Source organism: Toxorhynchites rutilus, chromosome 3 (assembly GCF_029784135.1).
Source record: "Toxorhynchites rutilus septentrionalis strain SRP chromosome 3, ASM2978413v1, whole genome shotgun sequence".
Classification (NCBI taxonomy): Eukaryota; Metazoa; Arthropoda; class Insecta; order Diptera; family Culicidae; genus Toxorhynchites; species Toxorhynchites rutilus.
This window is the reverse complement of record NC_073746.1, coordinates 78205450-78232098: the sequence shown is the minus strand read 5'-3', so window position 1 is coordinate 78232098 and position 26649 is coordinate 78205450. Positions and strand designations below refer to the sequence as shown.

General features: G+C 41.0%; 2 protein-coding genes across 2 annotated transcripts; one reads left to right on the top strand and one right to left on the bottom strand.

Moving 5' to 3' along the window:
• Positions 1-13247: 13247 nt before the first annotated feature.
• LOC129777703 (mitochondrial ribosome-associated GTPase 2) lies at positions 13248-14605 on the bottom strand. Its single transcript, XM_055784139.1, has 2 exons — positions 14343-14605; positions 13248-14284 (listed from the first exon to the last, which is right to left on the bottom strand). The coding sequence occupies exons 1-2, from the start codon at positions 14478-14480 to the stop codon at positions 13295-13297; spliced, it is 1128 nt and encodes a 375-aa protein (XP_055640114.1). The 5' UTR covers positions 14481-14605; the 3' UTR covers positions 13248-13294.
• Positions 14606-18377: 3772 nt separating this feature from the next.
• LOC129777499 (WD repeat-containing protein 82) lies at positions 18378-19667 on the top strand. Its single transcript, XM_055783790.1, has 2 exons — positions 18378-19242; positions 19299-19667. The coding sequence occupies exons 1-2, from the start codon at positions 18543-18545 to the stop codon at positions 19541-19543; spliced, it is 945 nt and encodes a 314-aa protein (XP_055639765.1). The 5' UTR covers positions 18378-18542; the 3' UTR covers positions 19544-19667.
• Positions 19668-26649: the final 6982 nt, after the last annotated feature.

Below are 26649 nucleotides of genomic sequence, written 5' to 3'. Positions count from 1 at the left end.
TTCTGTAAAAAGCTAATTTTTGCTTTTATAAGGAAAAAAATGATTTTTTTTCATCGACTTCAAAAAATGTCAAAATAACGTTTTCTATAGTGTTTGAGAAAATCATCTGCAATTTTGCAAATATTTCAGTAAGTTCGAATGTAAGCAGGTGGGGGTATTTGTAACCTAATAGGTTGCGAGTCCGCTACTAAGCGAACGATCATGAGCTAACAACTCAGGGCCCTCAACTGGCCATCTTTGTGTGTTATTCTAGCTACTATGTCCACGCAACAACCATAATGTGATGGTAATCCCAGCCACTTACCGCTCACATCACGGTCTGCTGCATTGGTAACTGAGGCTATTTATAACACAACAATGGAAACCTCATATCAACAGTCCCGCTGTGAACTTTCCAACTGTGAACATTCGAACAATAGGAATATTCTTACGCCGAAAAAAAGGCAACATGTGTTGTGTGCCGATAGAATAGCTATATTCTTACGCCTGAATGGCTACTGTGTAATAGATAAAAATGTGTTTCAATAAGATACTTGAAAAATTATCATGGAGGACATAGTATTGTGTTTTGTGCTGTGATAGTTTATCAATATTTAGTGTGAAATATTGCCCTGTGCAGCGAAAGAAGTCTTCGTTTGTGTGCCCTTTGTGTTGAGAAATCAGGATAAGTAGGAGAACGGTTGCCCACAACAACCGATTCTTGTTTAATTTTGCCTTTTTCAGCCAGCCCCGGTGTGCTGTTTTTCTTGTATAGCAGCCGTGGCGGTTCATTCTTCCTTTATTTCTCTTCTCTGTATGGTTGTATAGCGTCCCGCTTTAATCTGTGTTGGCTATGGATTGTTCGGTGTGTAAACTGGGGATAGTGGTAAGCGATCTGCCGGTTTGCTGTATCGGTAAGTGTAGCGGAGTGTTCCACTACAAATGCACACTTCTGAGCAGGCCGACAGCAAAGCTTATCACGGAGAACGTAAATGTTTTTTTCAAATGTAATGGCTGTCTATCAGACCAGGGTTGTGGTGAACAATGTGATCTTATATCGGGTGGGCGAAAGGTAGAGAAGGAGGTGATGAAACTATCTTCACTCTCTGACTCGCTTACGGACATGCGAGATCATATTACAACTCAGCTAGACAGCGCGCTAAAGTGCGGTATGAAAGATTTGAGACAAAATATATGTGAGTCTCTTGAAAAATTGATATGTGAAAGATTGGATTCTATGACAAGTTCATTTTTAACATTTACCGCGCAGAATAATTTAGCTGCAAGGAATGATTCGCTCAATGAACCTGGTGCAATTCCTTCTGAATCGCATCAAAACATTCCTAAACAGAAGAAACGAAAATATCAGAACAATGATAACGATGATGTCATTCTAAATAACATAAGTTTCGCGGATGTAGTAAAAAGTTCCAACAATGGTAATGATAATAATATAAAGAGCAATAGTATCAAGCAAAATAGTCGTAAGACTCAGTCGGTTATTGTAATAAAACCCAAAGAGTCCAAACAAGCTTGCGAGGAAACTCGTAAGCATTTAAAAACGAAACAAGATCCAAAAACACACAAAATTGGTAATTTTAGGAATGGTAGAGATAGCTCCATCATTGTTGAGTGTTCAACTGGAGCCAACATAAATGATGTCAAAAATGATATTGAAAGCAATTTGGTTGAAAGTTATCATGCTGTTGTTCCCATATCGGTGCCAAGATTAAAAATTGTGGGCATGAGCGATCAGCATTCCTCCGACGTTTTCATTGACTATTTAAAGAGTCAAAATGAAAACATCGCAATTAAAGATGTAAAAGTTTTGAAAGTTTTCGAAAATCCACAACATGAGATGAAAATGTACACGAATAAATTCTGCTCTGCTACAGCTGAATTGCCAATTGAGCCTAATAAATAAACAGATGGGATAAAAAAGACGGGTGGATAACGTCGACGACGCTCATCTTATTTCCTAACAAGAATAAGACATCTATTGAGTGTTTTGGTCGAAAAATTATTCAAGATTACTTTAGCATGGGTTCCCTCTCATTGCTCGATTCCGGGGAATGAGAAAGCGGACTCGCTAGCTAAGGTGGGCGCTTCAGAAGGCACCCTTTTTTAAAGGCAAATTGCTTATAACGAATTTTTTCACATTCCTCGTCAGGACACACTCGTTAGTTGGCAGCGCATGTGGAGTGAAGATGAGTTCGGTCGTTGGTTACACACGATTATCCCTAAGGTTTCGACGAAAGCTTGGTTTCAGGGATTGAATGTCGGTCGTGATTTCATTCGCGTGATATCTCGGCTTATGTCCAATCACTACATCCTAAACGCGCATCTCTATCGCATTGGGCTCGCAGCAAACAATCTTTGTGATTGTGGCGATGGCTACCACGACATCGAGCATATTGTCTGTTCGTGTATCCGGTTCCATGCTGTTCGCTCTCAGCTCTCTAGAGCACTGAGAGCAAAAGGCAGACAATCGGATATCCCCGTCCGGGATATCTTAGGTAGCCGTGATCCTGATCTTCTGCTTCATCTATACCTGTTCCTCAGAAACGCCGATGTCAACGTTTAATGATGTTTCCTTCGTTGTGTCCCTGTTTCGTATCCCTCCTATCCGATCTATAAACTTATACTTAGTCGCGGCAATACATACACACACTCTTTACAGATACACGGGCCAAAGGTTGTGCAGTCTACTGATGATTCAACAAAAGCCAAAGGTTGTACCGCTCATGACAACTCTACACGAGTTGATGATTGCGCCGGCTAGTGACCATTCTATCCTGGATTCCTCAAGAAAACGCACCACGCTAGATATGGGGTACAGACTAGGGGGGCGTTGCTGATTAATGGTCAGCTGCATCCCAATAGGAAGTATCCCGTGTCGGGCACAGGTACAGATCATTGAAGACAGCAACATCACAATTACGAAAACACTTGTAATACTAACCTCGAGCCAACCGCGAGTAATCGGTTACATATTACTAACATAGTTATAAGGCAAACATTGTCGAAATATTGAACTCCCGGCCCCGTCAGGTTGACGCCATATGAGCCTTAATAAAAATATATATTTTGGATAAAAAAAAAAACCTCGACGACATAATCGGAGTGACGTAGGACTATAGAAAGGGGCAACTATTGTTAAATATATTTTTAAATATTTTTTTTAAATATTTTTAATTCAAAATTTGTAAAAACTGAATGATCTAAATAATTCCAGGGGGTCTTCGTAGCCACTTGGTTACGCGTTCGCTTACTAAGCGATCGATCGTGAGTTCATACTCAGGGCCCTCAATTGACCATCCTTGTGTTGTTATAGAATAACTACGTCCACGCAACAATCATCAGCGATGGAGATCGATCCACGGTCGAAATAAGATCGATTCATCCATACAACTGCTCTGCTCTGCAAGAAACATCGGGCTGCTGTTCTATAAATAACCCAACAATGATCAATATCAGCTCCGCTGTCCGGTCTGCTGAACAATGGAAGAACAGATAGAATACCCTTACGCCTAAATTGCAGTGTAATTTACCATAATGTAATGGAACAGAAAACCTAACGCCTAAATGGCTATACTACTACTGTGTAATTTACAATTTATAGAAACATTAACATATGAACATGTACACGATAAAACTCGGCTCTGGGATAAAAAAACTAAATAAATGGGATAAAAAAAATAATTCCAACCACCAACAAGCTCAATGATACGTCTAAATGAACACAGGCTCCCGCAAACAAAAATCAGTTAATATATTTTGTTTTTTTTTATTTGGGTATCACTTTAGAAGCCATCGTATTTTAAAATAACTTTTAACTCTTTTGTAAATGATTTGGTGGCCATGAAAAGCGCCAATAGATTTCGTATCGTTCTCGCAATGCCGAAGGCTTTGTCCTCATTTTGCAGAAACACTTTTCTCGACAGACTGAATGCAGTCACAGGTACCGGTGTGCTGAATCGATTCCACGAAAGCGACGAACAACGGTTGTCCATTCGATGAAAACACGGTGGTTGTTGCTGCTGATATTCGTAGAACAATGGCCTTGATATCCCCACAAACTGCAGACTTTTTATCGTCCAATAGTTTGATCGGCTTCTTGATCAGTACGGAGAGATATCCATAAGCACACGCACAATGCGTCGATTTAGTTGGGTCGGTGTTTGCACTAACTCAAACCGTACAAAACTACCGGCCGATGAAATGTCTGCAGTCTGCGGAGACTCTTAGAGCCCCCGCAAACTGCACACTAGGGTGCCAATGAAAATGGTCATCTCTAATTTCAAAAAGTTACCTCATAAAAAATGTTCACCACCTCGAAAAAACACCCTATGCCAAACATTAGCTCAATCGGACTTAAGGGAGAGTGGCGCAAAGTGGTCGAAGTTTGAGTTTTTTGAAAATCGAAAAATCACCCAAGGGGGGAATGAAGGAAATCGGGGTTTTCGAAAACAATGAACTTTTTCAGTTCATTTGTCTCTAGCCTTGAGGAAGGTCCTTGGAAAAACTTTACACTTTCACCCTCATTGCCTTGAGAAAGGCACTCGATCTCTCGTCGTTCAGCTCGTCCAGCAACGATGTTGTCCAGTCGGTGTCCACACAAAGAAAAGAATGATGTTTTTGGAAAGCAACATCCAAATTTATATCATTCGAATTGCGGTAGATTCACAAGTGGGAGTGGTTTACAATGTGATTCTTCATTTGTACCCAAATTATATTCCGCTATTACTCTGGTTGCTCGCTTTGGTCGGAGCCATTTGAGGAGCACAAATCGGACCAATCAAAACGAGGCACACAATGCGTTTGGACAATGCTTGACATTTCACAATTATTTAATTGTTTATCTCAAGAAAAATGAAATGTTATTCATTCTGATAGATGCGTAGAAATATGTCCTCTCAATTGATGCAAACACCTTTGCGATCTATTAAGAAATGCTCGAGATATAAGCGTTCAAAATCATTCATTTTTTCCTACTTGTTCAATGCCTAGATTCTCATTTTAACCCCCATATCTTCCGGTTAGACGTAGTCCTACGTCAAAAATGTAAGCAGGTAAATTTTTAGTCTAGCGTATCCCCTAAACATCTGTAATCATTTCATATTGATCCGTTTAGCCATTTTTTTTTGCAGATCGATCAAAGTTTGGAGTGGATTCGAGGAACACTTCGTCGTTAACTGTATCAAAACTACAAATTGCAATGCGTACCCTCGAAATGAACTACTCGTAAGTTTCGTTTGAAAAAATGAATTATGTGAGCTGATACGCCGAACTAGCATTGGTTCAATGATTTATCCAACTCAACAGCAAATCCAATTAAGCTTATCAATAAACTCTCATTTGGTTCCTAGAACGTTCCATTTTCTTCTTCTTCTTCTTCTTTGTTTTTAAGAAGCTTTAAACTTTGCAGTTCATTCGCCTCTAAAAAAGAACGTTCCTGAAAGATTTTTCCATAAAAAGATATTTCAGCTTGAATCTGCTTCGTCTTTTAGATAGATATTTCAATAAATAGTAATCGCACCGCAAATCGGAAGGCAGTTTTGAAAACCTAAATAAATTCTGTACAAAGTTGATTTAAATTTTTCGCACCGATTTCAAAAAAGTACCAGTTTTTTTTGTAGTGCCATAGAAAATCATCTGTAATTTTGCAAATATTGCAGTATGTACTAATTTATTTATTTTTCTCTATTATAGTGACTTTCAAACACTTTTGGCTGGTTCGTCACTTTTACCTTCCATTTTGGAAGAATGTCAGTCAGTGAGAATTGAACTCGTGATCTTTAGCGTGAGAAGTATGGATGTTACCACTACGCCAGATCGCCTCCACAGTATGTTCTAATGTGAGCGACAATTTTTTAGTCTAGTATCTCTCCAAAACAGAGGACTTCCCATAGAATCTAGGTCGAGGAGATGTCGCACTAGCCCTTGTTCCTACTGCTGACTTAAAACTGTCGAAGTGGTCCTAGCTGTAGTGAAAAGTTGGAACAGACTACAGTGAATCCTGATTCTTCTTACCGATTCCCACTAACAATTTTTCTTTTCAACGAATTAAGTTGCCCACCCTATATTATGATATAAAAATTTTCATGGGTTACGTGTCCCGTTTTTACTCCTGAACTATTTGGTCAGCCTATATATGATACAATCGAACGACAATAGCTATGGAGAATCATAGGCGAACACGGCTTTCCTCGAAAGCTGACGAGAATGACTCAGGCAACGATGAATGGTGTGCGGTGCAGTGCGCGGATCTCAGGCGATCTGTCGGAATCTTTCGAGACTCACAGGGGACTTCGTCAAGTCGACGGACTCCCCTATCTGCTCTTCAACGTGGCGCTGGAAGGTGTTATGGGGAGAGCTGGCATGCAACAATCAGTTTCTCTGCTTCACCGACGACATGGGCATAATCGGAAGAACACATGCGAGTAGCGGACTTGTATACCCGACTGAAACACGAAGCAGGACTGATTGAGCTTGGGATCAATACGTCTAAGTATTGGAAACCCCCCGTCGTTGTTCCATGAATCCACCCCTACAGTATGCGCAGGAGTTGAACCCACCCCTGATGATGTTAGGAGAACAGAAAACGAAGAAACAATTTTCATTCCATGGTAACGCTCAGTTTAATAAAGACGTATTGACGATCTAACGCAAAACGTAAACGATCGGTGAGACATCTGGATTTTGTTTTTGAACTAAGAAAATGATGCTAATGTTACCTAAAACTCAAAAACAAATCACGTATATTTCACTTCCGGGCTTTCCAAGGTAGTTCTCACATGCAGGAATCGTGCATTTTTCTACTTATTGTGCTCTCGAATTTCCTTCTTCAATTCAACCATTGTCAACATTTTTATAGTTTTCACTACTGAAAGAGGTAAATAAATAACATGTTATATATAAAATTGCGCAGAATTTAATTTCTTAAAAACTCATCGCAATCAAATAATCTTTTATTATTATAACATTGTAATTTATGGAAAGAACTACAAACCTTCCATAAGCTCACATGGAAAAATTTAAAACCATCATCACTTTCACCGCAGCGCCGCCTAGGTGTAGATTTATACGTTATGGCGGGTTTACATTAGGGAGATCTATAGCTATAGATGGATTTATTCACGTGAAAATAGGTGTAAACGGGTGAGAATAAATATGATACACTTATTCGAGGTATATATAACTTGAATAAATTCAGCATATGTAAACGCTTGTAAATTTCTCATTGGTGAGAAATCACTAAAGTTGGATGCAGTTCTACTTTAGGTGAATAAATTCACCGAAAATATGAATATATTCATTATAGAAGTTCACGCTAGTGTAAACGGTTGATGCGATTTCTATAAATCTCATCATATTTCTTCACATGAATATATCCCTAGTCTAAACCCACCCTTAGATCGCCAATAAAAATAGTCTCCGCGTTTACGTTTAATTATATTCGTTTTTCCCCTTTCCGCTGCGTAGTTGTTCCTACTCTGCCGTTGGTCCGCCAATAGATTATGGGCCGAGAGTAGAAGAAGTGAAAATTTAGATATATTGCGGTACGGAAGTCGCGTTCTTCGTCGTGAGTGTTTAATCGTTTACCCGTGAGTGCGGAAGAAAAAAAAGAAGATGGCGGACAACGTTTCGCGGTGCCAAAGTTAACGAACCACAACTATCAAGCGTGGAAATTGAAAATAGAGATGCTTCTCATTTCGGAAAAGCTTTGGAGTCTGATTGTGGACGCCAAACCGTAGCCGGTGACAGAAGCATGGACGGAAGCGAATTCGACAGCTCGTGCTACGATTGGTTTGTGCATCGATGACAGCCAAGCGAGCTTAGTTCGTGCGTGTACCAGTGCGAAAGCCGCCTGGGAAGCCATCAAAATTACCACTACAAAGGGTCGGAAGTGTATTTGTTGAAGAAGTTAAACCACCTGGAGCTAGCGGAAGGAGGTAACATGGAGAACCACTTGCAGGATTTCACCGATTTGCTGCAGCGCATTGCGGACATTGGTGATCAGATTCCCAAAAAGTGGCAAGTTGCGATGCTGCTTTGCTCGTTGCTGGAGTCATACGATGCTTTAGCAACTGCCCTGGAGCAACGGCCTACCGGCGAGCTGACACTAGAGTTAGTGAAATCTAAGCTGCTGGCAGAAGCTGAGAAGAGACGCGAACGATCCGAAGGTGCTGCGGCTGATGGTGGGAAAGCATTGTTAACGGAGCATCATCACAATCGTCGAAGCGGTGGCGGTGGAGGTAGTGGTGTAAACAAATAAAGTCGTGTGTGCTACCACTGCGATAAACCGGGTCATCTGAAGAGGATTTGCCGTCTTCTGCAGAAGGAATCCGGAAAGAAGAAGGAATATACCAGTCAGCACAAAAAGGAAGAGGATCCCAAAGTGAAGAAAGTGCAGAGCATGGAGGAGGGACCGGTTGCATGGATCGTCGGTCAAGGTGAGCCGGCTAGTTGGTTCGTCGACAGCGGTGCGTCGCGCCATATGACAGGCGATCGGAAGTTCTTCAAGATTATAAAGGGAATGAACGTAACGCTGGCTGATGGTGAAAAGGCGGAAGTAGCGGGTATCGGAGATGGGACGATCATTGTTATCAACGGACACGGTGATGCGGTCGAAATTGCCGTGGCGGATGTGCTGTTCATACCGAAGTTGACGAGTGGGCTTATTTCAGTGAGCATCACTGCAAGTAAAACTTTTCGAGTAATGTTCAGTGAGAATGACTGCGAAGTACGGAACAAGAACGGTGAAATAGTGGCCATGACCAGTCGCTATGGCAGCCTGTACAAGCTGTGCACGCCGGAGCAGGCATTGATAAGTTTACAGCCATCTCATACGTTAGATTGTTTGCATACATGGCATCGCAGGTCAGACCATCGTGATCCCGACGTTTTCAAGGCGATTTTTGCGAATGGACAGGCACTTGTGTTGAAGATAGTGGACTGCGGTTTTAGAACGACATGCCGTTGTTGTCTAGAGGGCAAAATGGCGCGAATCCCCTTTCCGAAAACGGCCGATCGTGGATGGAAGGAGCTGTTGGACCTGGTGCACACTGACATCAGTGGTCCGATGGTGAGCACGCCCAGTGGGAATAAGTATTTCCTGACATTGATAGATGATTTCACTCGGATGGCATTTGTGTTTCTTTTACGACAGAAGTCTGAAGCTGCTGACAAGATACAAGAATTTGTGGCGTTCTGCAAAACTCAAGTTGGAAAGACGCCACGCCTGCTGCAATCGGATTGTGGGGGTGAATACATCTCGAACGAGCTACAAAGTTTCCTGAAGAAGGAAGGAATAACGAGCCAGTTTACCGTGCCATACTCTTTGAAAAGTGGTATCAACGGAAGCTGAATCTCGAGCACTTCAAGATATGTGGTTCAGAAGCATGGATGCAGATTCCCGCCGAGAAGCGGAAGAAGATGGATGTTAAGGCTCGGAAGCTAGTATTTATCGGCTATTCTAACCAACAAAAAACTTACCGATTCCTTGATAGAGAAACCGAACGCATAGTCATTAGTCGGGATGTCAAATTTGTGGAAGATGTGACTATGGACAAGGAAACGCCGTCAAAAACCGATGAGTCGAATATGAAAGAATCGACAGTTGTGTTGGTGCCACCGAAGCCTGATAAGAAGTCGGATGATGATGATGAAGAGAATTTGCTGGGGTTCGACACTGCCGAAGACATTTTTTACGGACAGGAGGAGTTAGCCGAACCCGTAGAGGATCAACAACAAAATGAAGCGGAAGCCGAACGCGGAGAGGTTCCCCGTCGTTCGACAAGAGGTGAATTACCAGCGAGATTTAACGATTACGTGCTTGGTTTGGCTACGATAGATTGCGGAGAACCAACAACATTCGAAGAAGCTACGACGTGCAAGCAGAAGAATGACTGGATGAAGGCGATCAACGAGGAATACAAGTCTCTCATTTTCAATAACACTTGGGAGCTAGTAGATCCACCAGATGGTTGCAACGTCATAGGCCACAAATGGATTTAAAAAAAAAGTTAGATGCGACTGGGACTGTCGACATGTTCAAGGCCAGGCTTGTAGCCCAAGGATTTGGTCAGCGCTACGTTTGGGATTACGAAGAAGTTTCAGCCCCCGTTGCTATGCAATCTACATTTCGTGTATTACTTACCATAGCCGGACACCAGAAATTACAGGTTAAACATTTAGAAGACCGCGTACTTATACGGAACGCTGGAGGAAGTATTCACCTGCGCCAACCGACCGGTTTTGTAATTCCCGGGAAGGAGCACCAAGTTTGTAGGCTTCATAAAAGTATGTATGGGTTGAAGCAGGCCGCGAGGGTGTGGCATAAGACCATGACTGCAATCCTGAAAGATTTAATATTCGAGCAATGTTTGTTCCGGGAGCGTCTGGAGAATGACCAGTGGATATTTATGCTATTATATGTGGATGACATCGTGATTGTTTGTAAACATAGTGAGGAGATAAGAAGAATTGAGTTGGCTCTTCGAGACAAGCTGGCGGTGACAACGCTCGGGGACATCAACTGGTTCCTGGGAATGCGAGTAATCAAGGATAACGGATTTTACTATCTGAAGCTTTATCAAGAAAATCGCGACACGCTTTGGGTAGGAGGGAACAAAAGATTCGAAATATCCCATGGACACGAACTATTTCAAGCTGAGACTCGACAGCGAGAAGTTGAAGGATAATGTGAACTACCACAAGCTAATCGGATGTTTGCTCTACCTAGCAACATACAGTCTTCCGGACATAGCCGCAAGTGTTGGCAAACTGAGCCGTTGTGTGAGTTGTCCCACAGCGGTCGACTGGATGGAAGCCAAACGAGTTGTCCGCTACCTGATCTACACCATTGATTATGGGTTGAGGTTGGGTGGAAAGGACGAAAGGAAGCAGGAATTGACAGGATATTGTGACGCAGATTGGGCGGGAGACACGTTCGACAGGAAGTCATGCAGCGGCTACTTGTATCGCTTAGGAGGAGCAACAATTTCGTGGACGAGTCGGAAGCCAAGCTGTGTTGCCATGTCGACAATGGAGGCCGAGTACGTGGCCGTATCAGAGGCGGTGCAGCAAGCAGTGTGATTACGATCGCTGCTAGAAGAAATGAACCAGAAGCAGATCAACGCAACGATTGTATTTGAGGACAACAGATGCTGCTTGGACTTTGTCTCTCTTGATTACCAGAAGAAGAGATCCAAGAATATCGACACACGGTTCCATTACACCAAGAACTTGTGTTCGTCTGGAGTGATAAACCTAAAATATTGTTCATCAGAAGAGAGGATCGCGGACATCCTCACTAAACCTCTGTGGTCGTTGAAAGTGAAGAGGTTCGCAATGGAGCTGGGTTTGGTATCAGTACCGGATTAAGAATGAGTACACCAGGGTTGAATCCACGAGGAGGAGTATTGGAGACTCCCCGTCGTTGTTACGTGAATCCACCCCTACAGTATGCGCAGGAGTTGAACCCACCCCTGATGATGTTAGGAGAACAGAAAACGAAGAAACAATTTTCATTCCATAGTAACGCTCAGTTTAATAAAGACGTATAAAAATAGTCTCCGCGTTTACGTTTAATTATATTCGTTTTTCGCTGCGTAGTTGTTCCTACTCTGCCGTTGGTCCGCCAATACTAAGACTAAATACATGCTAGCAGAAAGTACTGATCGCAACAGAATTCTTTCTGGTAGTAGAGTTGTCATCGACGACAGCAAACTCGAGGTGGTAGAGAAATTAGTCTACCTTGGCTCGTTCATAACAACTGACAACAAGAACAGCCATGGAATACGAAGACGCATAGCCAATGGAAGTTGCGCCCAAGATGGTGGAGTTAACAGGTGGCTCGTAATTTACACTATTTAGAAAAGACGTATGAGGAATGGCAGAACGAAAAGTTTGGATTTGTTTATGTTATTACTTACGTTGATATGGTTACATTTGATTTAGTCGAAGGTATTTGAAGCAGTATAATAAATAAACAGTTGTCGTTGAAAATTGTTACCTAGTAACCTTTATGCATATGCTTCCGCCAGCTGGCTCGGCTAATGTAATTCAAGGAATGCTTTGATCGTGGTACCGCCACTGGCGTATAATTTGCAGCTTTGTTTTTTGTGCTGGTTCATAACGGCAATCAACCGTGCCGGCGAAACTGTAGTCAATGTTTAGTGTTGATTGGATACCATCTATGTAAATAAGTTCAAACTTACGGGATACGTCCGAACGGCAATTCCGACATTACGTTTTACCTTCCACTTCACTTATCTTGGTTGCGCCTACTATGGGCTCCACAAATCCTCAAGGTCCAACAAACTCCCACCCCGTACGAAGTGTACCATGTACAAATCCCTAGTTTGACCGGGTAGTTCTTTATGGGCACGAAGCATGGGCGATGCTTGAAGAGGACTCACAAGCACTTGGTGTTTTCGAACGCCGAGTTCTCAGAGTATACGGTTCTGAGGTGGTGTACAGGAAAACGGATTATGAAGAAAGAGAATGAGCCACGAACTGGCGCAACTCTATGGCGAATCCAGCATCCAGAAAGCCGCCAAGGCTGGACGATTGCGATGGGCAGGACATAAAGCAAGATTGCCGAACAGCAGCTCTACAAAGATGCTGTTCGCATCGAATCCGGTAGGAACTAGAAGGAGAGGAGCCCAGCGAGCGAGGTGGTTGGACCAGGTGGAGCAGGACTTGGCACGAATCGGTGCGGTCGGGAGTTGAAGAACTGCAGTCATGGATCGGGTATACAGGGAAATTTCGATATAACGTCCCCTCGTTATGACGTACCCTCGATATAACGTCACTCGATATAACGTACATTTTACCTCGATATAACGTACACATTTCCAAAATGTAAAGGACTTTTTTTTCAATATTTTTTTCTGATAGAACAATGAATTATCTGTATTGTGATGCTAAAACAGGTTTTGTACCTTCAATCAATCCCGAAATATAGCGGGTTTTGTGATTCCGGATTCTAAACGAATCATGCTTTAATCAACAGTACGAAGGGAAACATCATGAGAAAAGCTGGCTTCGTCTTCTGATTGAAGTTATTCACTAACTGTACTAAAACAGCAACACAATAATGTATTATAGACTACGTTTGTGAGTACTTTATGCTTCGATATAACGTACAATTTTAAAAGTGAAATGTACGTTATATCGAAGTTTACTTGTATTGGCAAAAAAATGTGAAGAAGACCTAGTCTCTCAATGGGATGTACTATTATTATAAATAAATAAATAAATATATTTCTATTCGATATTCTATTTAATATGCAGACATCTTTGATCGTTAACTATTCTTTTTCATTCCATCGTAAATCACTCTTATCTCTTTCAGCAATTCCTCAATATTCGTTCCAATCTTAGCACTAATAGGTATTACCGGAACATCGACGTGATGCTCCAGCAGCTGTATATTCTTTTCCGCCTCTGGTAGGTCAATCTTATTGGCTATAATAACTCTAGGCCTACTTGCTAGCTCCTCGCTAAACATGCTCAACTCGTGCACCAGAGTGTTATAATGATTCCAGGGTTCCTCCAGTGAAACATCAATCACAAACAGCAGTACATTGCAGCGCTCCGCATGCTTCAGAAATTGTATCCCCAAACCTTTATTCTTGTGGGAGTCCGGAATCAATCCGGGCAAATCAGCAACAGCAATCTGTTCGTAGTCATCATACTGAACCATCCCCAGATGTGGTTTCAATGTAGTAAATGGATACGCAGCTACCTTCGGTCTTGCTCTGGTAATTGCCCGCAACAAGGTACTTTTCCCTGCATTTGGCAAACCAATGAAACCTACGTGAGCCATACTTCTGAGCTCCAGAAAATATGATTTGTTCTCGCCGGATGCTCCGAATTCCGCCACTTGTGGTGCCTGCTCCAAATCACTGATGAAAAAATGGTTCCCCTTTCCTCCAGCACCTCCGCGGGCAGCAACAAACATCGTTCCATCCGCATCCAGATCACCTACAATCTTTCCACTGTCAGTCTTCACAATTGTTCCCAGGGGTACCTTAATAACGGTGTGATTCGCGTTTTTCCCATGGCAATCTTTATTCCGGCCGTTGTCCCCGTTATCCGCACCCAACAGCGTTGTTACGTGGTTAAGATCCTTTACATCGGAACACGCCTGGAACACAACGTGTCCTCCGTTTCCTCCGTCTCCACCATCTGGGCCAGCATTTTCGTTGCACCAAAGTCGCAAGAATGAGATGCATCCGTCACCGCCTTTACCTCCCGTGACACGAACATGCTTGCAGTCAACAAAGTATTGCGTCTGAAAAGTGTGATTTAACTGTAGCAGGTCAGATCGTCCACTGTTCCGGATATCTTACCGTCGGATTAACAGATTTCGCCTTCTTACTCCGAAGGGCAACTGCAATACGGCGAGAAAATCTAGCCGTTTCAATTAATGGACTGGATTGGGCGAGCAATAATCTCCGAGTCACGTTGACTAGAACCGATGATAACATTTTCGATCGAGCAATATTGTTCTGTATTGGTAAACATCAGAGAATTGAAAACATCCGAAAGATCTGCGCTATTTGTTTGCGTTTTTATACGCCGCTAAAACTTCACACGATGTTGGTTACGTTCACAGGCCAAACACGGTTTATTTTTGTTGTGGTTGTTTCCTACTCCTTATCATTCTTTTGTATTGAATCATCTGTTTCAAACGCTACACTTGCCATTGAGACAGGGATGCCAAGTCTTTTCTGTTTTAATATGGCACGAAACACGCAATCATACTGAACAAATATAGAAAATTCTCCACAATAGAATCATGCGATAATCATTCCTATTTGTATTATTGTATAAAACGTTTCATTGTGTGAAAGAGACGAATGAACTCTCTGAGTTTAAAGCCGATTCTATTGCCGAAAATGACTCAAAATACAAAAAGCATTGACATTTTCCCATACATTTGTTCTGTGCATTTCTGAATTTACTCATCCGTGCCATTATCAGGCAGCAACAAATATAGCGGCGAGGTATAATTCTTATATAAAACTGGGAATCAATAGCAGTGCTTGTTGTACAGGCACTGAGGAGAAAGGAAATGTTACAACTTAGGCTCCACTCGTTTGCAACTTATTATAAGCAGAAAAGATACAATTTGCGATTCCTACTACACATTCTCGCTCCAGCCTGTGAGCATTCATAATGTTGTGTTTGTTCATTAGAAGTCTTATATAATGGTGGTGATGGAACAAATATAAACTCGCCTGTACTTGAAGTGTATCAGCAGAGATACACTGATAAACGTTCGTGATAACGTGATAACGTGATAAACGTTAAACATTTTCTATTAAGATTAACTATACTAAGATCTAATTCACAATAAAAAAAACTTCAGAATGGATGAATCCCAATTCGTCAAGAATTATTGAAGAAAATTCGGCTTATTACACTGTTCGCGACGAACGCGACCCGAGTCACCAGCAGGCGAACAGGGTGAGAACGATAATACAATCAGCAGAAACGAAAATGCAATCGGCTGCACTTGTCGATGCAATCGTACTCACACATACTGAGAAGTGTAGATTTAAGTTTTTCTTCATTCTGTTTGTGACAATTAAAGGAGTAGGATCGTAAATTGAAATTGCCTTATTTTGAAGAAGTGTCCCAGTGAAGCAACAGCAGTGAAATCCATTCTGGTCAACAGGGCGACCAACGTAGTTTCCATCCTCCGTTGTCTTGTGAGTCACTGAGCGACAAACAAGCAACGAACGTGTTCGATCCTGTCGTCCTTTTTCCAGCATCGTGTTGTGCAGCGGTTAATGGCGTGTTTTAGCCGCTGAAATTTATCTGCTGGTTATGGTGTGTGCCGCTAAAAATTAGGGTGAAAATTGACTTTATTTCGAGTAGTGTTTTACGGCGAATGTGCGCCGTGGTCCTTCGACGAGTTTAAGGAAGCTGCGATTTGAGTGTGCGATCGTCAGCGACTTTGTGTTGTGTTGAGACAAAACATACACTTCTTAAGATTTGAATGAAAACAACTAAAAAACTTAAAAAGAAACATCGATGACGTACCGCAACATATCACATGAACTGCGGCTGTGATTGATATTTGTTTCATGAATTTTATAATACAGTATCGTCTTGATTGTATCAATGTGTTTTTTTATCACGTCTCGTTCATACCGCCTCTAGTCACCAGTCGTATTCACTGATTTTTTTTTGTGTAATTTGTAGCGATATATTGACAACTAGATAAAATAAGCTAATGAAAAACGGGGTAGACGGATTAATCGACGGTAAATTTCAAAAATGTTGCTTTTTTTAAACGGTGTCCAACTTTTTGAATTTTATAGGAAGTGATCAATTCGGTATCAAAACTTGCATGACTGAACACTCTGAAGAACGAACAGTACAACAACATATAACCAAAATTCAATCTTAAAAATTTATGTGACATTCAGGTACTATGACAAAGTATTACAAACACACCGACATCGTTTTCAGGCCATGTGAGTGCTTGTAATAATAATGGTGTAATGGTGTAATGGTGCACCCGTAGCCGAGTGGTTAGCGTCTCACATTATCATGCTGAGTGTTTGGGTTCGATTCCCGATCTTGCCGGGGGAATTTTTCGTCAAAGAAATTTCCTTCGACTTGCACTGTGATCACGCGTATTCTAGACCTTGTTCCTCGGAATACATTCAAGGCGTGTTATTTGGCTAAAGAAATCTCAACTAAGTATTAATAAATGACGCTAGTTAATGCATAAGTTGAGACGGCAAAAGTTCCACAGGGAACGCTAACGCCATTCAAGAAGAGTGCTTGTAATGATTTTGCTAATTGTTTTCAGACCAATGCCGGAAATAGATCGCAAGAAGCCTGTCTGTTCAACATTGTGGAAAAACCTGGACATATTACAGAAACTAAAATACACAAATTGCTCTTAAACAATCCTAAAAAATTGTAAATATAAAGGTCAAAATTGTGAAACTGTCCGTTATGCAATTAACGAGCACTATAAGACAAATGAATATAATATAAATGAACATAATATATAATAGATATTCCTAAATTTCGCACTTTGTGCAAAAAACAATTAGGATTAAATCATACATAATGGTGAATAAACGAATTTTGGCGTTTTAAAAAATATCTGTTTCGAATATAACACGTTTCCATTATATCACACGAAGCAATTTTTTGAGCGTGATATAATCGAGATGTTACCGTATGTATAACAAGCAACAGTGTGAACAAATTGTAATGAACTACTGAAGATGGTCGTACACTGTTTGTTATTTGACACTTTTTGACAGATAAAGTTTGGTTTTACAAAGGAAATTTGGTTTGAAATTGGTACATACACTATTTTGTTTGCCACTCTTCAATTATCAACAGTGACAAACAATTTCAAACATAGAACATGGAAAAAATTCTACTGAAATATTTAAGGTAACCTATCCATGTAACGACAGGTTTGACGAACAGACCGAAAAATAATTTCAGGCATCCAATAACTGAATATATGCTCGTATTTTGTATCGAATATATTTGGTCAGCAAACGTAGATCGTATTTTATCTGTCAAAAAGAATCAAAAATTTGGCTTCGGTAAACCAGTGTACGAGCACCCTGAGTTTATTGTTTTCTTGTGTGTTCTGTGCATCCAAATAATCTGTGCCAAATTTATTTCGATTATGAATGTTGACCATAAAAAATTATGCCTTCGAAGCAAACGAGTACTGTGGAATAAATCCGAATTCGATACCTAGCATAAGAATTGCACTTCAGGCTCCCGGGAATCGCACTTTCGATTCTGAGACAATTTTATTAGTCGTGTTTCTTGATCATACTGAGGGTGCTCATACACTGTTTGATCGAAGCCAATTATTTGGGTCTTTTTGGCAGATAAAATTTGATGAACGTGTACTGATCAAATATATTTGTCACAAAACACACAAGCAAATATTCAATTATTGGATGCCTAAAATATTTTTTTTGGTCTGTTCTTCGACCTGTTATGACGACTGGTTCTGTTACCTTCATTATTTCAGTCGATTTTTTTCTCCATGTTAGATGCTTGACATTGTTCGCACTGTTGAAAATTGAAGAGTGGCAAACAAAATAGTGTTTGTACAAATATCAAACCAAACATTATTTGTGAAAAAGTATCAAACATTTGGCCACTGGACAAACAGTAATAATCCTTAATACCTTAATAACCGAATTCAAAAACACTTTGAAAATATGTAATAACTTGAGAGCTGACCCGAACTGATAAATAATGGCGAGAAAATTGTTACTTATTTTGAAACGTCTTAATATATCTTCCCAGTAAGCAAATGATCAGGAAAAGAACACATATGGCATCCCTGCTCCCAAGAGCGGTGTTTTGTTGCATTTGACAGTACGCGTATACGAACACCAAACGCCGCTTTGCGAAACAAACTCAGCGGAAGCTAGCCACAAAAATAGCCTCGAATCAAGCGAAAATCCTTCCTATACGACTCGGGTGTGTCCTTCGCTGTGTAAGGGCCTGCATAGAACGTAGCCAAGCTGACGGCCGTCGTAAAAATGAAGCTGATCGACTCGGTCGTTCGAAGCTTCAAGGTGGCGAAAGTGTTCCGCGAGAACACGGACAAAATCAACGCCATCGATTATTCGTCCAATGGGGAAATGTTGATCAGTTGTAGCGAGGATGATCAGATAGTGTTGTACGATTGCGAGAAGGGGACCCAGATTCGGACGGTGAACTCGAAGAAATACGGTGTGGATTTGATACACTTTACCCACGCGAATAACACCGCAATCCACAGCTCCACCAAGGTGGACGACACAATCCGATACCTGAGTTTACACGATAACAAGTATTTGAGGTACTTTCCTGGCCACACGAAGAAAGTTATATCCCTGAACATTTCCCCTGTTGAGGATACTTTCTTGTCCGGTTCGCTGGATAAAACTCTGCGTCTATGGGATCTCCGATCCCCAAATTGTCAGGGAGTAATGCACCTCAACGGTCGACCGGTGGCGGCTTACGATCCGGAAGGTCTGATCTTTGCCGCCGGAGTGAATTCCGAGAGTATTAAACTGTACGATCTGCGGTCGTTCGACAAGGGTCCATTTGTAACGTTTAAATTAAATCAAGAAAAGGAGTGCGACTGGACGGGGCTTAAATTCTCACGAGATGGAAAGACGATATTGATTAGCACTAATGGTTCCATCATCAGGTTGATCGATGCGTTTCATGGCACGCCTTTACAAACATTCACGGGTGAGTCATTTCAGGAACAATGAGTCAAGATGATTTTGCAATTCTCGTCGTTACAGGTCACCTAAACAACAAAGGTATACCAATAGAGGCTTCCTTCAGTCCCGACTCGCAGTTTATTTTCTCCGGTAGCACCGATGGACGAGTTCATGTGTGGAACGCCGATACCGGATACAAAATTTGCGTCCTGAATGGAGATCACCCTGGTCCGATCCAATGTGTTCAGTTCAATCCCAAGTTCATGATGCTTGCGTCGGCTTGTACCAACATGGCATTCTGGCTTCCGACGGCGGAAGACGCATAACGCGCGTAAGGCAATCGGTTTTGGGATTGCCAAATCATAAATCAGAGTTTGGAACAATTCAGTTAAACGGTTACACACGAATGAAGCAAACGCGGATAGGACAAAATAAATATTTTTTTGATAATTATTATTTCAGTTTAAAATTGTGAAATTCACTACTAACGAAATAACTTAATCAAGGATAAAAATTAATCCGATTTAAAAGTTTAAGGGCAATAAATAGCAATTAACAATAAATTTCCAGTTTGAAACACTCCGAGCTGCCACCCACTGTCTGTGAGCCGCGGGGATCGAATTACAACTTATGTCTGAAAATTGATCCGTCGTTCGTCTCGTTAGCATAAGTCAACGGTTCTTTCTATGTTGTGTCGCGTCGTGAAAATCAAGACATGGCACTGGCTTTCGCGATCGACATGGATATGTGTTCGTTCGATCGTAGTTTGCTGTCCAACATCAGTCCAAGATCATTCATGGAATCATAGAACTCTTGCAAGCGTCAACTGGTCCATCGAAAATTCGAATCGGACCGACGACTGATCACGGGTGAAGGTGCATGCATTTGACTGTGTTTACTTGCATGCCGTTCAACTGACACCACGTTATTAACCGAACAATGTCAGTTTGTATAAGTACGGTACAACTTAAGATCATCAGCATATAGCAACTTACAGAAGCTTAAGTGGTCACAATCGTCGATGAGCTTGAGCTTGGGTAGACTGTACAATTCGTAGTTGCCCTCCGTGATTGACCTGAACCAACCAAATCGCACAAAGAACACACAGAATGACGCTTGGGACTAGTAAATCATTCTCGTTGTGCAATTTTCGGTGATTCGAGCTTTAAATGGTTAATAACGACGCCGGCCACGTCCGACTGTAAGGGGAAGGGAAGGAATGTTAGTATGATATTCGCCGCCCGAAGGCCAGAAGGTTCGCTCATAGCGTGGTTCCATTGCATTTATCATGGAAGGGATAGTTGTTAGTGGGAATGGTTAAGAAAAACCAGGATCAACTGCAGTAAGTGATGTGATTCTAAAAACGTGAACTCTCAACTATTCGGCGAAATGAGATTTGAAGAAAATATACATTCTTATCGAATCGGCCATGCATTTCGTTATTCATCGTGCGTAGTACATAGATATTTTTCCTGACCTGAGGTCATAAAAAACTCCTTTCAAAACTCTCGATCTATACATTTTTATTGAATCACGGAGACCAAGGTTATTTTTGACAGCCTGAGACCCTTTTAATCGACTCTAATCGACGATATATTGTTAACCTGAGAAGGTCACCGAGGAAATTCTTTTAAACTCGCTAAAACTGACTATGTATGGCGATGCTTGTCACTTGTATTATCTTTCAAAATATTATTCATCGCGACGACCGAGGTTATTTTTCAAACCCAAGAAGGTCTCCGAGACACTGTTTCAACATTACTCAAATCGACGATATGTTTTTCAACCTGGTCACCTAAGAAATTCCTATAAAATCAATTGAACCGACGATATGTCTTGATATTCATCACTGGTATTATATTTAAAAAAATCCAATATCGACGGCAGCAGTTTTCCTCGATCACCCTAAGAAGGTCATAGATAAAATTCTTTCTGAATCTGTCGAACCGATTATATTAGGCTGTCAAAAAAGTCCTGCGGTATTTCCGCGAGATGTCGTTGTAAGCGCGTAGTTCTAGTTTTATTCATTGTATCGAGTCATACTATTGCTTGTTGGAAAGGTATTTTTGCTCGCTATAATATAGTCCTTGACAGTGTTTTGTTTGGTTAAGTCGTTCGTGAGTTATAGTGTCGCAAATATGGAGCAAAATAAAGAGAAAATCCGACATATTTTACAGTACTACTATGACAAAGGCAAAAATGCATCTCAAGCTGCCAATAAAATTTGTGCAGTTTATGGACCCGATACAGTTTCCATTTTCATGGTTTCAACGTTTTCGTTCTGGTGTAGAGGTCGTCGAAGATGCGCCACGCTTCGGAAGGCCTGTCGTCGAAAATTGCGACAAAATCGCTGAATTAGCCGAGAAAGACCGGCATAGTAGCAGCCGTAGCATCGGCCAAGAGCTGAGGATAAGTCATCAAATCGTTATTAACCTATTGAAGATGCTTGGATTCACAAAGAAGCTCGATGTATGGGTGCCACACACGTTGACGCAAAAAAACATCTTTGACCGTATCGACGCATGTGAATCGCTGCTGAATCGCAACAAAATCGACCCGTTTCTGAAGCGGATGGTGACTGGCGATGAAAAGTGGGTTACTTACGACAACGTGAAGCGCAAACGGTCGTGGTCGAAGCCCGCTGAAGCGGCTCAGACTGTGGCCAAGCCCTCATTAACGGCCAGGAAGGTTCTGCTGTGTGTTTGGTGGGATTGTCAAATAATAATAATCTATTATGAGCTGCTTCCCTATGGCCAAACGCTCAAATCGGACCTGTACTGCCAACAACTGGACCGCTTGAAGGTAGCACTCATGAAGAAGAAGCCATCTTTGATAAACTGCGACCGCATTGTCTTCCATCAGGACAACGCCAGGCCACACACTTCTTTGGTGACGCGCCAGAAGCTCCGGGAGCTCGGATGGGAGGTTCTTTTGCATCCGCCGTATAGTCCGGACCTTGCACCAAGTGACTACCACCTGTTTTTGTCCATGGCGAACGAGCTAGGTATTCAGAAGTTAGCCACAAAAGAGGCCTGTGAAAATTGGCTATCCGAGTTTTTTGCCAATAAGGAAGCGAGCTTCTATAACAGGGGTATAATGAAGTTGGCATCTCGTTGGGAACAAGTCATCGAACAAAACGGCGCATATTTGACTTAAAACAGATGATTGTAACTAATTTTATGAACAAATGAAAATTCAAAAAAAATACCGCAGGACTTTTTTGACAGCCTAATATATTTTGCTATACATCTCGCGTACTACATTTTACATGTTAACATATTTCTCAATCGCCACAACTGAGGTTATTTTGGGCAACCTGAGAAGATCGGCAAGAAATTCTCTAGCATTTTTCGAATCAACGATATATGTTCAACCTGAGAAGGTCACCGAGGAGTACCCTTTAAAAGTGGTCGATCGATGGTATATTCTAATGTTCATCACATGTATTATGTTTCAACATATTTTCCAATAACGACGGTAAAGTTTATCTTTGAGCAACATGAGAAGGTTGCCGAGAAAACTACTGTATAATTCAATTAACCGACGAAATATTATTCAATCTGAGAAGGTCAACGAGAAAATCCTTCTGAAATTGCTCGAATCCACAATTTATTTTGTGCTTCATTACTCGCATTATGTTTTAAAATTATTTAAACGCAGTGGCTGAGATTATCTCTGGTCAACCTGAAAAGGTCACCAATGAAATTCTTTACAAGGCAGCAAAAAAAATATATTCTGGAACCACGAGAACGCGTATATGAAATAAAACTGGCGATATGTTATTTATATGCCGCCGATGTACATTTTATCACGCGACGGCTGATTCAAGCTTAGATTTAAAATCTGAAAAAAAGGTTAAATGTAATCCGAAATATCGCTAAATGTAATGTAAATATATATGAATGTAATGTGAATAGCTGAAAATAGGAATAAAATTTTTTTTAAATCGGAACCGCCACTCATCACCGGTATCCGAGTCCAAAAATTTCAAGCAGCATCTAGAACCCTCTGCTGTATGCAGATTCCATCTCTGAAGCGGACGAATGTATTGAGTTCCGTACCATGTGAAAAATAAAAGTACGACGAAAAGCAAACACGAAATACACTAAACACGATACATCCCTTCCTTTAGTTTCCGATAGAGTTAAGGCGGCATTCTATCTATTCAACATGCTACATGCTACAATGGTTCCTGCTTATTAGAGTGTCTCTTTTTACGGCATAATTAGTCTTGTCGAACAATGTTGGCCTTATTCAATTGCCTGCGGATCGGTGCGGCGTGTGTAGCACGACATGTACGACAATGTTGGAGCAACTACGTCATTTATTGACGATTATTATAACTCACCACAATAATGGAACAACAGAATTATTGATCATAAAAATAATAACATCAGAACAGATATGTTGGAGCAGTGAGCGATCGCATGCTACTGTGTAGTGGTTGAGGTGGAAACAAAATAAAAAATTGCGCAAGTAGCATATCCATTGTTGTTTACCATTGACTTGTAGCATGTAGCATGTTGAATAGATGGAATGCAGCCCTTAAACTTTCACACGCGACGAACTGGTGACCAAATCCCAAGGTCCCAAGTGACTGCTAAGTGAACACCTGTGTTATTTCGAAAATCTCAGAATTGGCATCATGAACCTTAACGAAGGCCTTCCTAGATGACGAGCAAAAGTTCAGCCAACGAAAAATCCACATAGGCAGACCAATGCGATTCAGTTTTGAAACGGCGAGATTGTGAGGTACTTTATCGAAACTCTTCGAGAAGTCTATGTACACAGTGTCTACTTGCTGACGCTTCTCGATGCTGCGGATAAAGCCGGGTTCAGACGGTGCGAGTAAGCATACGAGTCGGTCTAGTCAGTTACTGCAGTGCAGCTACTCACACCGTGTGAACACATCATGCCAGTTATTGTCATGTGTGATCCGGCGTGCGAGCTACTTCAAAGTTTTTTGAATTTACTCGCACTTGCATGCTTCACAACGTCAAAAACAGAATTTAGCGTTCGAATCAGTGATGCCAAATGTAATGAAATGTCTCTATTTTTAAGATATTTGAAAATATGTGAAGATATTTATAGACTTGAAAATTATTGGAAAAACAAATAAAACCCTCATAGTTTCTAAACGAAATAATTGTTATTTCGTTTTGCACGCTGGCGGGGCACGCTTTCTTTTTGAGATAGTTTTCTTGAGAATCTCTAATATAGAATCATTATCAGATCACAACTTACAAAAAAAAGTATTGTTCTAAGAAACAGAATACATATTCGATTTAAAAAAGTACATTTTCATTCATTATTAAAATTTTTGAAGCGTATCTATTGCACCTGCAAATCGACTATCATTTTCATTTCACAAAATAAATAAAATTAAAAAAAAAAATCTTTTAGACTACCATTTATAACATCACATCCTTTCGGAATTATCTGAGCTATGGATGTTTTCGAGATTCTAAAAAATATCGACAACAATCCCAACGATATTCCAAAACAAAGGCACATCAATGTCATTTCTAATTTAACTCTTGCAGGTACAGCATCCCTCATGACTGTATCTTGGCGTTGTATTCGTGGAGCAATTAAATCCAACAGTTTTTTCACTTGTTCAGGTGTTATTACCAACACTGCTCTGTAATCTCGGGGATCCTCATCGTAGAGTTCCTTCAATATTGTATTTGTTGCTCCTTTTCTTTGCATCTAATTCCTGGCCCGAATTCTTTTCTCTTTCTGCTTTTTCGGATAGTACCTTCAGTTCAAAGAAATTCAGCACAAAGTATGTATTTTTAAACACGATCAGCGTTTGTTTTGCTATAAAATTGTGTGATGATACATTCAACTGAAAACCTAAGATGAAAACTGCCAATAAAGAAGTCGATTTTGGACCAATCATTTGACAAATTCGGACCTGATTGCTGTTTCTGACTATTTGATGGACATTTGAAAAGTCGCCTGGCATCCCTGGTAAACCCGTGCCGTAGTATCTAGTTTCTCGCCAGCAGCTCACACTGTGTGAACGGACAAGGCGAGTCAACCAATTGTCAAGCGAGTCCACCGGGTCAGTAGCTGCTCATTGTCAAGTCAGCTACTAGCAACGTATAAATGGGCCTTAACTGTGCTGGTGAAGATCCTCAAGTTAAGGCCCATTTATACGTTGCTAGTAGCTGACTTGACAATGAGCAGCTACTGACCCGGTGGACTCGCTTGACAATTGGTTGACTCGCCTTGTCCGTTCACATAGTGTGAGCTGCTGGCGAGAAACTAGATACTACGGCACGGGTTTACCTGGGATGCCAGGCGATTTTTCAAATGTCCATCAAATAGTCAGAAACAGCAATCAGGTCCGAATTTGTCAAATGATTGGTCCGAAATCGACTTCTTTATTGGTAGTTTTCATCTTAGGTTTTCAGTTGAATGTATCATTACACAATTTTATAGAGATTACAGAGCAGTGTTGAGAATAACACCTGAACAAGTGGAAAAACTGTTGAATTTAATTGCTCCACAAATACAACGCCAAGATACACTCATGAAGGATGCTGTACCTGCAAGAGTGATAATATAAATGACATTGATATGCCTTTCTTCTGGAATATTGTTCAGATTGTTGTCGATATTTTTTAGAATCTCGAAAGCATCCATAGCTAAGATAATTCCGGAAGTATGTGATGCTTTAAATGATAGTCTAGAAGACTTTTTAAAATTTTATTCACACGCGTCAAAAATTAAAATAATGAATGAAAATGTACTTTTTTAAATCGAATATGTATTCTGTTTCTTAGAACCTTACTTTTTTTCGCAAGTTGTGAGTGAATTTTGAATGAAAATTGTGCCTGATAATGATTCTATATTAGACATTCTCCAGAAAACTATCTCAAAAAGAAAGCGTGCCCCGCCAGCGTGCAAAACAGAATAACAATGATTTCGTTAAGAAACTATGAGGGTTTTATTTGTTTTTCCAATAATTTTCAAGTCTATAAATATCTTCGCATATTTTCAAATATCTTAAAAATAGAGACATTTCTTTACATTTGGCATCCCTGATTCGAACGCTAAATTCTGTTTTTGACGTTTTGAAGCATGCGAGTGCGAGTAAATTCAAAAAACTTTGAAGTAGCTCGCACGCCGGATCACACATGACAATAACTGGCATGATGTGTTCACACGGTGTGAGTAGCTGCACTGCAGTAACTGACTAGACCGACTCGTATGCTTGCTCGCACCGTCTGAACCCGGCTTTAGGGGTTGTCAAGCGCTTTCTCATGAATCCATGTTGAGAATCCGAGATGATTGACCGAACAACTTGTCATGCAAAAGTCTTTCTAGTACATTGGCCAAACAGCTGAAGATCGAAATGGGCCGATAATTTTCCACATTGTGCATATTACCAGCAGGCATCTTGACGAATGAACGCGAGGTGACC